This window comes from Molothrus aeneus, chromosome 8 (genome assembly GCF_037042795.1).
Source record: "Molothrus aeneus isolate 106 chromosome 8, BPBGC_Maene_1.0, whole genome shotgun sequence".
Classification (NCBI taxonomy): domain Eukaryota; kingdom Metazoa; phylum Chordata; class Aves; order Passeriformes; family Icteridae; genus Molothrus; species Molothrus aeneus.
In genome coordinates, this window is record NC_089653.1 from 20501901 (window position 1) to 20514661 (window position 12761).

Sequence of the window (12761 nt, forward strand, 5' to 3'; positions counted from 1 at the left end):
AGACGCCGCCAGGGACGCGGAGCGCGGCCACCAGGAAGCGGGCGGGCCGCGACACGGTCCCTCCGCGGGTGCAGCCCGGGGCCGCCCCGGCGCCCTTCGCGCCGCAGCCCCGTCCGCCTCCGCCGGGCGCGGCCCCCCCGCCGCGGCGAGTGTCGCCCCGGCTCCCCGCCCAGCCACCCACCCCCTCCACCGCCTCCGCCTCCTCCCAGAGGCCCCCGGCCCCCTCCCCAGCCGCAGCCCCGGCCCTCCCGGCGGCAGAGGAGGCAGCTCCCTGCACCCCCAGGTACGGGTCCCGCCAGGCCCGGGCGCGCAGGGCGGACGGGACCCCGCGGGCGCCGGGAGGGATTGGCCGGGCGGCGGGGGGAGGCGGGCGGAGAATATGGCGCCGGGAAGCGGCGCGTGCTGAGGCGAGCGGAGTCGGGCCGGGCGGCGGCGGGGAAAGGCCGGTGCTGGCGGCGGGGCCGCCAGGGATATGCGGCAGCGGCTCTTCCCTGTGCTGAGCCGGGCTCTGCCGGGCTGGACGCGCCTCTGGGCCGCCTCGGCCTCGCGCTCCTTCCCTCCGGGCTGGCGGCGGAGCTCTCTCGGGTACGGTGCGAGTGCGGCGGGGCCGGGGCAGGGCCGCGGGTCCCGGGGCCGTGTGACCCGGGGCCGTGAGGCCGGAGAACCCCCGCGGTGTTGTGTAAGAGGCGGCGGCGCGGCCGGGCGGGGGCACCTTGTGAGTCCAGGGGAGCGCCTGCCCTGCCCCGAGTGCGGCGAGGAGCCGGGGGAGATCGGGCCGCGGAGCGGGGCTGGCGCCGGAGCTTTCCGGGCAGGCGGTGGGCGCGATGGGGGCGGCGGGGCCGTGCGTGCCGAGGAGGCCTGAGCCCTGCCTTGTGTCCTGCTCTGCTGCCCGGGAGAGCCCGCGCTGAACGCGCTCCGCTGTTGGCAGCTGCACTTCCTTTGACAAAGCAGGCTTGGTCATCAGCCGTGTGGCTTTCGTTGCCCGGGGGCTTGCTTTGTTCTCCTTCCTTCTCCAAAAACCTCAGTGAATTGTCGTGTTACTTAACTTGCCATGTCTTCCTAAGGCATAATTATGAAAAAAAGAAAAAAGTTTAAAATCTTTAAGAAGAGACTGTTCTCAGTTACCCAAACTTGATGGGAGCGGCCTCTTCAGTTTCTGACGAGTTATCTGGCAGTGGCATTGTGCGGGGCTTGTTACTGCGTGTTTGTGTCACCGGTGTCCCCAGCTCCGCTGGAGAGAGCGCGGCTAACCTCGATCAAGGGAGGAGCGGGCGGGAGGCTTGGCACAGCTCACTTTTAGGGGCAATTTAAACTGCGTAACAACTCGGCAAAGTTTGTCCGGGAAGGGAGCTAGGGTCAGGGACAAAGGCTAAGTTGTTTTCTTTCTTTAATTAACACTGTATCTGCTACCTTAGTAGCCAAACCTGGATTTAATACTGCACGAGTTAGAGACGTCAAAAGTAGCATCTTTCCGGGGAAAAAAGTGAGTTATGATGACTCACACTGTCGGTGCTCGTGTCAAAATTCGGATGCACTGTTACTGTTCATTATTGCTATTTATGCTTCAGAATTGTAAAGGTAATCCACAGTATGGAGAAAAGCCAATGCTTTTCTCAGGCTGTAGTTTGTCTTGCTAGATTACTCCTCTTTATGCATGTGAATATATGCTGTATTTGGACTTAACTTTATGTATGTGAGCAGGCCTGTTGTGTTTTCATACTGCCTACAACCATGATTTAATCATCCATTTAATTTTAATTGTGAATTAGGATTTACATAAATGATAATGAAATGAGAGCAGGCATAGTTCTTTCATGCGATAATTTTTTTGAGATGTGAAAATTAAGAATCTTTTTCTTCAGTTACGTGTTCCTGTTTTCCATCTCTTTGGAAATCTCTTTTCCATCTCTTGGAAATCTCTTTTCCATCTCTCCATCTCAGTATTTGGTTCATGCTTGAACTTTTTTCGTAACATTTTTAACTTTCATCTTTATGTCAAGTAGCAAGATAATTTCTCAGTTACAACTTACCTCCTTTTCATCTGATGTACCGAATTAAAATTATCTGTTCTATTTGGGAAGTCTCTAGAAGGATTCTTATTTCTATGCTTGCCTGCTTTTTTGCTCGCTTTCTGCTTTTTGTCTTCAGTCAATGTAAGGCTGTGGTCTAATCCCTTGGATGAAATGGCACCTTTGGGAATTGATTGAAGTGTCAAGTATATAACTTATTTTGCACATGAATACAGAAGCACTCCCCTCCCCTGTAAGATCCAGAAGAAAGAGGGAAGGGACAAGAAGTTCATTACCTCTGGTGTTTCACTGTACTGGAAGGTATTAGGCTCCTAGCTATAGGGGTCATTGCTGGTTATTGTAGAAGTCATTTACTAAAAGTACAGTCAGACCACTTCAGAAATGGCATTCTGAAGGGGTTGATATTTTTAATATATTAATTCTGTTGTATTTGATGCTTTTATAGTAACTTTGGTGTCCGGTCTTCTAACAGCATAGACATCAAAAAGTTCATAAGAAAAATCTACAGAAATTGCTTTGATCGGTTTTGTGTCTGGCTGTGTATTTGTATATGCATGATCTGTCAGTGAGTATCTTTGCTTTCACCTTTTATGATGCCCATAAGTTGCTAAAATGTTCTTATCACGTAGTACTGTATGTATATAAAAAAGTGATTTTTGATGGATCCTGTTTGAAAGTTGCTTCACTACAGCTTTCTGTTAAAATATTACCTTCTCACCTTGTTTTTAGAATGAGTAAGAACTATAGCTTGCCTGAGCAATTGATATGGAAAAGAATGCAGTAGAGCTCAGAGTTTATTTATAATTTTAACAGTAGAACCAGAATTGTCCAAAATAGTGAAAACCAAACTACAAAATAGGTGAACGGCCAGGACTTCATTTGTTGAAACACACCGCTGACTCTTGTAAACTGCTCATTGTTATTGGTTTGTTTCTCATGTCAAAGCTCTAGTGTTAGAAAAACAGTTGCTTGTAATGTGGGATTACAGTGCTTTTAATGATTCAGAATTCTGAATTCTCTCTGTTTTTGTTGCTAGATCAGATTTTCTTGCCAGTTCTCTCATCTTTCTGTGATTTTCTTGTTGTTATGCAGTACAACTGAAGTTTTAATCTCATCTTGTTTTTTGTTTGGTTTTTTTTTTAATTCAAACATCGCAAGTTTTTCTTTTTGAGGGTATAAGACAGATGGTAGCATAAAGCATTAAGTGAGTTGGCTTTACAGAGAGTTTTGGGCAATCTGATGTGCTACTTGCACATAAAATCTATGAAATACACATCAGAACACAGTTAGAATAAAGCACAGAGATCTCTCCTGTAGCATCCAGTTTAACGTCTCCCTGTGTGTGCAGGGCCATGTGCTAGACACCAACACAGTCCTGGGTTGTGGAGCAAGCCCTGCAACTGTGGGGTGATGGAAGAAAAGTGTCACAGGGAGGAAGAGAGAATGAGAACCCCTGGTCTGCAAGTATTCAATGAATAAAGCAATTAATTGAATTAATCAGTACATTTCTTAGGAAAATCTGTAAAATATGCTTTGAAGCAGTTGGTCACGTAGCACAGAAACTTGTCTGATCAGTCATGTTCTTAACATGCAATTTGAAAATACTGATGTAAGCCAAATTGCTATGCCAGATCTGTGAAAATTTTAATGATACTGTATTTTAATGATATCTAAAGATTAATACCAGATAATTTTACTTACTCCCCTTGTCCCCCAGGTCTTCCAAATAATCAAATGCTTCAAAACCCTTTTGGAATTTTGTAAAATATTGAAGCAAAGAATCGTTAGGGAAAGATTAATTGTTCTATTTCTGGTGAATGTGGTTAGAGATTGTTTATTTTGGAGGTTTGGATGAATTGTTTGAGGCAATTTTTGAGGACATAGGAAAAGTAAGCTCAAGTAATTAAGAGATTAAAAAAAACTGTGTTATCCTTTATTGCTCTGTGTAGCATCAAATTGTATAAGGTCCTGCCTTTTTGTCTAACTTTTTTTACCCAGTGCTTTGGAAACTGTGGTCACGTTAAGGACTGTAGATGTAGGGCAGTGAACTAGCTTTATGGTGTCTGAATGTATATCCCATCTCATTTGTCCAGCACATCATTGTAATTATCAGGCCAGTTACTCAGCTGAGGCCTCATCTCATGTGTGAAACTCCCAGGGAGGGCCCTTGTTTTAGCCGAGGTCACACGTGGTGTGGTCTCATTAATGCTACTGTAATTCCTGTACACCGGTGTTACACACCAGTGTTTCTGCTGTCACGTTGGCAGTGCAGCCTGTGGCAGACCAAGTTTTATTGCTGTGATCTAGAAGTTGTAGAAGCTGGACTCTGGAAAACAAGAGCATGGCAGGCATCTGCCCTGGCCACCATCATTAGGAGGGAATTTTCTGAGTCAATTACAGACTTGGCAAAAAGCTGCAGACCGAGGTTCTGAAAATGCTTTAATTGTAGCGAGACTTAGAATTTCTTCAAAATGAACTACATAACAAAACCTTATAAATATTCATCATCTTCAGACTTGCCTGATTTGGAGTGATTAGTTGTCCTTAATAACTTGGGAACACTGATTAAATCATTGTGGGTCTTTGTAGTTGGACCTTTTGTGTATGAAGTAGTAGGCTGAATTCCTGATGAGTTTAAAAGTGATAAAACATGTTAGCGTTTTGAGCACGTTATCTACTTACGCAGTCTGTCTGCCTGTGCATGCAATCAGAATTATTTAGATCAGTATCAGGAATGTGTTGGGATCTCATACATTCTCTAGCTTCATGGCAAGCAAATTCACACAAGACTGATGCTTTATGGATGTTGAATCATGAGGTATTTTAATCTCTAAGTGTCTAAAAGAACGATTGATGAACACGTAACCTGAAAAAGTATGGATAGTCTCCTGAAGGAGCCTTTTTGGTAATGTTCAACCTGAATTGATTTAACTTTCCTGCCTACAGTTTAGTATAAAAAAAAATTCTTATAACATACAGGTGAATGGAAATATTAAGAGAGTAGGTAGAGTCCTGATTGTTTTACTGATAGCATAATTCTACTGCTGTCATGATCAGCAGTAGGTGCAAGAGTAAAAAAGAGGGGTGCAGACATGTGCAAGAATGCAGATTTACTTGGTTGTTGCAAAGCCATGAGCTTGTGACTGAAGAAGTTCATGGACTCCTCCAGAGTGCTCAGTTTGGTGCTGTCATCCTTGTAAGAGGTGAGAAAACTCTGGCAGAACTCCGGTTCTGCAGCACCGGGCCTCCTGCCAAAGCACACGGCACTTCTTTCACTCCATACATTGGCAGCTGGAAAAGTCTTCATGTAAACCAAGATGGATTAGTAAACAGCACAGAGAACATGTTAACAATGGTAGCTCCCATGCAGGACAGAACAGAGGTTCTCACTCAATGAAGGTTTCACTTCACTCTGGTAAATGGTAAGCAATTAGTTGCATAAAAACTTGAAGCAAACGTGAATTTTAAGGCAACTGTTAGAAAGCAAGCATCAAAACCTGCTGAGATGGTAACTTGCCTTTCATCTGGAGCAGACCTGTGTACTAGTACTTGACTTCAGTGTGTGCATACTGTCATGACAAAAAAAAACTTGAGAAGCACTTTGGAGTTTGTGCCTTGGGGGTCATATTTTTATTAGCTAGTCACATTCTTGCATTGAAGCAACCCTCAGGAGTTTCTGTTAATTGGTTTTCAAATATGGTCCCTTAATTGTTCAAACATTGGACTTAGATTTGACTACACAGGCTAATTTTTAATTAAAGTAACTTTGCTAAAATAACTCTGAGAGATTAAAATAGTGAAGCAGAATCATATATCACTTAATCCCACTCTGTAATACTCTGTTTGCAGGTGAAACCTGGCATCCCCAGAGAGCCTTGCTGCTTCCAAGGGACTGCCTGCCTGGAAATGATTACAAAAATGGAACCTCAAAGAATAGAATATAATTTCACTAGAAGTGCTGTAATTGCAAATTCAGTGTTAGTTTTAAATGATACTTTTCTTGTACAAGTGAAATAGTTTTGATGAGGAAGAAGAATATTTCCTATTCATTGAATAGGGACACTGTTCTCCTCTCAGACATCCATATTCTTTTTTCCTTTCTACCCTAGTAATCTTTCCACCTGTAATTTTTGAGCCAGTGGAAGAATATCCACTGCCACAGTAATGCTTTGTATTGTTCCTGCTATTTTGGTTTTATTGGATCTTTCTCTGTTGCTTCTGCTTTATGAAAGTAGTAAGGCAGCATTTCTTTTAATGTTTTTGTTAGGCTATTAGCTCTGCAATAAGCAGCCTCCTTTGTGGAAGAATTGTTTTGCTACTGACCAGCAGCATCCAGTGCTTGCTGTAATGACAGTACAGCAAGTAGCTGTAGCACATGGACTTTAGGACAGCTTCTGAACATGGCCTTAGAAATAAAGCTACTTTTCAATAAGTACAGGATTTCTGGTTTTCTTAAATTTTTTTTTTTTTGCCTGTGGTTAAAAGCAGTTCTATTGTCAAAAAGTGATTTATAGAGTTTTAGGATTCTGGTGTGAAAGAATAGAATGTGGTATTTTATAAAGCAATTACACTTACTTAAAAGCTGCACAGGAAAACAGTCATATGAGGAAATGTTTAGTATTGAGTCTTAGAGTTTACTCCTTAAGAAAACATAATGGTATAAAAGTTCTCTCTGAAGTGAAAATTTTTCTTCTCACTTTTGTATTGTAGTAACATATCAGCAGGAGGAACAGCATGTAAGCAGGAAGGTGTTGGTCTTGTCCTCTTGACGTATTTGCCTTCCAGGAGCACTGCTTAGTTGATCAGCCCTTGCTTTTATTTGAGTTGTCTGGTACTGTGATTCACTTTGCAGCAAAATAATCGTAGGTAATCATGCAAACCCATTTGAAGTTAGAGGATGTTGTATTCACAATGCCCACTGAAATAACAGTGAAGATGGAGATAAAAATTTCAGTCCTTAGTTTGAAGGCTTAATTACTGATGTCGTCCTTTTGAAAATTGTAGCTTTTTCCTGTACTGGAATTTCACTACCAAGCTGGAAGTAGCCTATGAAGGAGGCAGAAGTAGGGAATCATAATAAAATGAAGTGGAGGTGTACAGCTTCATGAGACACCAATTGAAATCTCCTAAGGTTTCATAGCTGCGTAATTTGATGAATCACATTGGAAAGATGAGTCATCTGAACAAACAGTAAAGTTCTGTGACTTAGTGATGTGGTATAGAAATAAAAAGGAGATATCAGATGATAAGGAAATTGTATAACATTTAAAAAAACCCCACAACTCGAACAGTTTATACTATATATGTGTCTTCTGACAGGCAACTAGTATCTTATTGACATAGCATATTCTAGCTGAATACCAAGGTATAGGTGTTCATTAGCAGACATGGAATCAGGAGCTTCAGGGATGTCCTTGTTCTCCTGCATACTTAGATCTGTCAATCTAACTTGTGTGCAAGTGAAAAACAATTAGGAGCAGTTTAGTTACTGATTTTCATATATGAAAAATATCTATACTCACTTAAAAAATTTTACACAGTAGCTTAAGTTTAGTAGAGTATTTCTTAAAACTCTGAACATGGAGGCATCTTTTAATTGTTAGCATGGCTTGTATCAGTGCTGTTGATGCAGAGAAACAGAGATGTGGTACTTGGAATAATCGTTGTATTTCAATGGTATATGCATTTTTTCAGTGGAAGAAGGCCATAGACATTCCAAGCAGGATTAGCCTGAGCAGGGGGTTAAGCTAGTGCATAAATGACCACTTTAAATAAGAGTGTGCACATTTAAATTTAAATTCAGCGTTTCACTTACTGTTTAGTGATTACATTTGTTTTTTAAAGTATTTGATAGTGAGAGAAGATGTTTTACTAGTTTATATGTTTCCTTCTAAAATGCGTTGAACCATGCATTTTAAAAAGTTATTTGATATTGTTTATAGCTTTTGCTTGGAGACATTCAGATTCTGAATCAGTCACACTAGTTTCTTAGCATTGTAGAATTATGCCTTTAAAGAAGGGTACCTTGTAGCATCTGTTAAACTAATGGTAGAAGTTTAAATAAGTGAGACAGTCTATTCCTGTTTATCGTGGCAGTTCTTCAGTCTTTGTATTTTTGTGGCACTATTGTAAACAGTGTTACTGTTTCTTGCTTGAGTGTACAAACCCAATGGTCTGTTAGTAAAATTTTGTTTATTTGACAATCAGAGTTACAACACTCTTAATATAATCAACAATTCAGATACATGAAATACTTTCCTGAAGTTTGAAAGTATACTTGAGATAGCAGTATATGCTTCATTTGATTTAATTTTTATCATAATCAAATAAGGGTTTGACATTTATTAAGTTTGGGTTGTTTCAATTACAGTTTATGTGATACTTGAAGCACTGAACTAAATGATCTACATCTGTATTGTGTTTCTTGGTCTTAGAGGTTTCTTTTTTGTTTCAGCAGCAATATATTTCAGGATTCAGGAATTCAGTGAATTTCAGGATTTCAATTTCAGGATTTCAGTGAATTTTACATGTAATAGAACTTCTAGCTGTTGGTATTGCCCTGTACTGTCTTAACATAATATTAAAAAATTATCAAGGCTTAAGTGAAAATAATAAGAAATTTTTTCTTTTTTCTTTAAGGTTTCAGAAGGAGTCAAACAACAAAATGAACAATCCAGCTATTAAGAGAATAACAAATGAAATCATCAAATCACCTGAGGATAAACGAGAATATCGTGGACTGGAACTGGCAAATGGCATTAAAGCTCTTCTCATTAGTGACCCCACCACAGATAAGTCCTCAGCAGCACTTGATGTCCACATAGGTATCCAATTCATATTGTGTTAATTATGTCATTAATAAAAATGCTTCAAGTTCTGGTATCTTGATGCAAATAAACTGACAGGAGTGGTATGCAGTTGGCAGCCTAGTCTTTTATTGTAATTTATAGTTTATTTAATTCTTTGACACATCAAGTTCAAAATTACTGGAGCTAAATGCTCTTACTGTACTCTGTGTTTACTCAAGTGTAGCTCAGTCAGTTGAAAGACTGCTTTTAACCATTAAGTTTCATGTTATGAAAGATCTTTTGTAAGCAGAAAAGGGGTGGGTGCAAGTGCAATGATTTCAGACAGCTCCATCTGTCATGTCAGACTTTTTTTTTTCATGCTAAGTTGTTGATGTGTAGAGGTGAGAAAATGCTGTAGTGCTAGAGAAGTTGGAGAGGCACTCCCTAACTTCAGTGGTGCCTATGTGTGCAAACAGAAATATGGAAATAGAAGGGGGAGGCAATTGCTTTGACTCTTTGGAATAATAGAAGCCTTTTCTTATATCTGAGGTGTATCTCAAGCTTGTGTAGTTTTTCACTTGATTGGAAGGTAAGATGCAGTGTGTGCATAACCTAAACACCCTCTTGCCATGTCTGTAGTTGGGAGCTCTTGCTGCTCTTTGTGTTAGGGCAGCAGTAATGATGGACTTCAAAAACTTCTGGCCTTTTTTGTTGTGGGGATGGTTGTCCCAGATCATTATCTAGTTCAGAACATCCTGAATGTGGTTTTGTTTAGGTCCCGTGGCAGTGATAGCCAACTGCAGCATTGCTGCACACTCTGAGGCGAGGCTGCCACTCTCCAACTTCTGCCTTCTTGTTTCTATTCTTCCAAATCATTGTTGTCTTTAATCTGTTTGTCTTCACACCTACTGGCTGGTCATCCATAGCTGCTTGTGTTCAGGCAATTACAGGTTATCACTCATCCTACAAACCACAGGATAAATACCTCTTTAATTATGGTTGGCAATTGCTGCCTTTTAACACAATGCATTTATTAAAGCCAAGGTATAGATTTCAGAACACTCTGATTTGCCAGGTCTTTACAGATTATGAGTCATGGACTTCAATTGAAAATCATCTGTATAAGGAAGTACAAGCTGATCTGGAGAGGCAATTTCAGACACTAATCGGTTCAGTTACTAATTCTAAATTTTGAAATATTTTTTTGAGGATCAATTTTAGTTGACTGTAGTTGCACAAGTGTTTTCTTACAGCCACAGAATCGATATGATTGCCTGAAGCAACATACTATAATACAGAGTTCTTTAAAATGTTTCTTTAATTAAACATTTTGAAGAGTTCTTTAATGTTTTAGTATTACTTTTTATGAATGGCTACATGAATTTTTTCCTCTTGCAGGATCCTTGTCTGATCCCCCCAACATTGCTGGGCTTAGTCATTTTTGTGAGCATATGTTGTTTCTGGGAACCAAGAAATATCCAAAAGAGAATGAGTACAGCCAATTTCTAAGTGAGCATGCCGGGAGCTCAAATGCTTTCACAAGTGGTGAACATACCAACTATTACTTTGATGTGTCACATGAACATCTAGAAGGTGCACTGGACAGGTAAATGTATTTTTTAGTATTTAAATTTTTGTTATAGATATTCTACTTGAATTTATTACTGTAAAAGTTTCCTGATAGTTCTATCATTATGATAGTTTAAAAAAAGGTAAAAACCATCTTTTGTTAAAATTGATAACCAGATATTTTTCAGTTTGAAAGTCTTACTCAGATTTATTTCATCTAGGAGAGCTTTTCATCGAGACAGAATTTCTGACGTTCAAATGTTGTGTTTATACTGAATATTTTTGGAAATGCAAGGCACAGAATATGATCATGAATTTACACATTGTGCAAACACTGGGATGGTGCAATCAAAATCTGTGCTTCCCATGGGATCCTTATTGACAGCAAAACAAGGGTGAAGTCTAGAAATATTTAAGGGAATATCTTAGTAGAGGGAACTTGCTGAAATCTCGGTGTTTTGTGGGAGGGGACAGAAATTGAAAGCTATGTAGCCAGTGAGGTAGACTGAGTTTTCTCTTTGGCTTCTCCCTGGATGTCTGACAAGACTTATTTGATTGGCGAAATTAAGAGCCTCTTGCAGGTAAAACTCAGAGTAGGAGAAATTTTCACTGTGGGAATTGTGATGTAAGACCCTTGATTCTTGTACTACCTTATATGATGAACATGTTGTCTGCATTTATAAACAAAGAAGTTGAGAAATAAGGATAGCAAATCAGTGTCAAAGCTGTTAAAGAATTCATGAGTTCTGCATTGAAAAAGAATTTATTCAGCTGTTTTCAGGAGGAACCAATTTTCATACTTTTCTGTTACAATTTATGTACAGTACTCTTGACTTAACTAAATTTTTTCTCTTTAGATTTGCCCAGTTTTTCCTGTGCCCCCTGTTTGATGAAAGTTGCAAAGATAGGGAAGTGAATGCTGTTGATTCTGAGCATGAGAAGAATCTGATGAATGATGCCTGGAGGTTATTTCAATTGGAGAAGGCCACTGGAAACCCCAACCATCCCTTCAGTAAATTTGGAACAGGTTTGTCAGAATATACTTATCCAGTGGCATTGTGTGTAATATACATAGCATTATTGTTTATATAAAATTGCTAAACACAGACTGTAACAGTTATCTTATTTTCCTTTCCATACATGTTTATGGTGCTTATGGCATTTTTCACATTGTAGACCAAACAGAGCTAGACAATAGCATAGGGAAAAGTTTGATCCAAAACTTTGCGTACAATGATGAAGAAATCTTTGTGATCCTGATAATTACTGCAGTGAGTGCTGTTTTCCAGTTACTGGATTTGGTCGTCATTTGGTACTGTAAAGTCTTTGCGTATAACAATGTGAATAAATTGTGTTTAAATTGTTGTTAGCACATGCTTTTTGTTTTTTAATACTGCATTTAGACTAGATGACAGTGACTAGGTTAAATCAGAAAGATCAGCAAAATACCGTGAGAATTACTGAGTAGGAATATAGAAACAAAAATCTGCACCATAGAGCACAACAGTAGGAGACTTCTAGACAAAATGATCTTGGACAAATCCCAATCCTATGGCTGTATTTTTTTTATGCTTAGTAACAATTTAAAATAAACACTGCTAAACCTCAATTTAAAAAGCAGTAAAGTTAAGATACCATAGTTCTGGACAAAGCCACAAATGTTTGATGCTTTGGTAGAAGTTAAAATGTTGGGTGTTTTTTTTGATAGGCATTGTTTTCTACATGAATTTATTTTTGAAACCTTCGAAGTAACAGGACTTCACTGTTTGATCATTGAATATAATGTGTGCAAAAAAAAAAAAAGTGTTTGGTGGATGGGTCAGTTTGCTTTATGAATAAGTGATTCAAATATCGGGTGTGGTAGGAGGATGGCAGAGCAGATAATGGGCTTTAAGGCAGTGGTTTCTTCCTCTGTCTCTAAAAAGGCAAGATGTACCTTTACATCTGTTGATGGAGAGCATATTTATGGGTCTGGTAGCCACCTGCCACAAGAGCAGGTATTGCTCTATTCACCAGTAAAGAGAGGCTCTGCATAAAACTATAACTCCATTTTCCAAACAGGTAAATTTTAAAATAAAGCCTTGGGAGCTGTGCATTAGTAGGCAGGTGTTCAAAGTACATTCTGTAATCTCTGCTACTGAAGGCATTATTTAATTCCTATGTAGCACACAGAAAACATAAGTGGAAATTGCAGAAATAGTTTTGCACAGTTCAAGAAGGTTGTCTAGCTCACACAAGGGAAATGTTTTCTTGGGGAGAATACCCAAAATGTGCTCAAATTCAACAGTAATAGTCATATTCCTTTCTCCTTAGATTAGGTTCTGATTCTGAAATTAAATTACAGCACATAGCTTTCCAGTAGGTATGACTTGGC

The 12761-nt window shown here is 40.0% G+C and overlaps 1 protein-coding gene across 1 annotated transcript in view; it reads left to right on the forward strand.

Annotated features, from left to right (window-relative positions):
* The first annotated feature begins 477 nt into the window (after window positions 1-477).
* The window catches only part of IDE (insulin degrading enzyme), a 53719-nt gene continuing 41435 nt past the window's right edge, over window positions 478-12761 (forward strand). The window contains exons 1-4 of the mRNA XM_066554288.1: window positions 478-585; window positions 8670-8854; window positions 10217-10424; window positions 11245-11414. Of these exons, the coding sequence (XP_066410385.1) occupies window positions 8695-8854; window positions 10217-10424; window positions 11245-11414 (538 nt within the window). The 5' untranslated portion in view covers window positions 478-585; window positions 8670-8694. The remainder of the gene's footprint in view (window positions 586-8669; window positions 8855-10216; window positions 10425-11244; window positions 11415-12761) is intronic.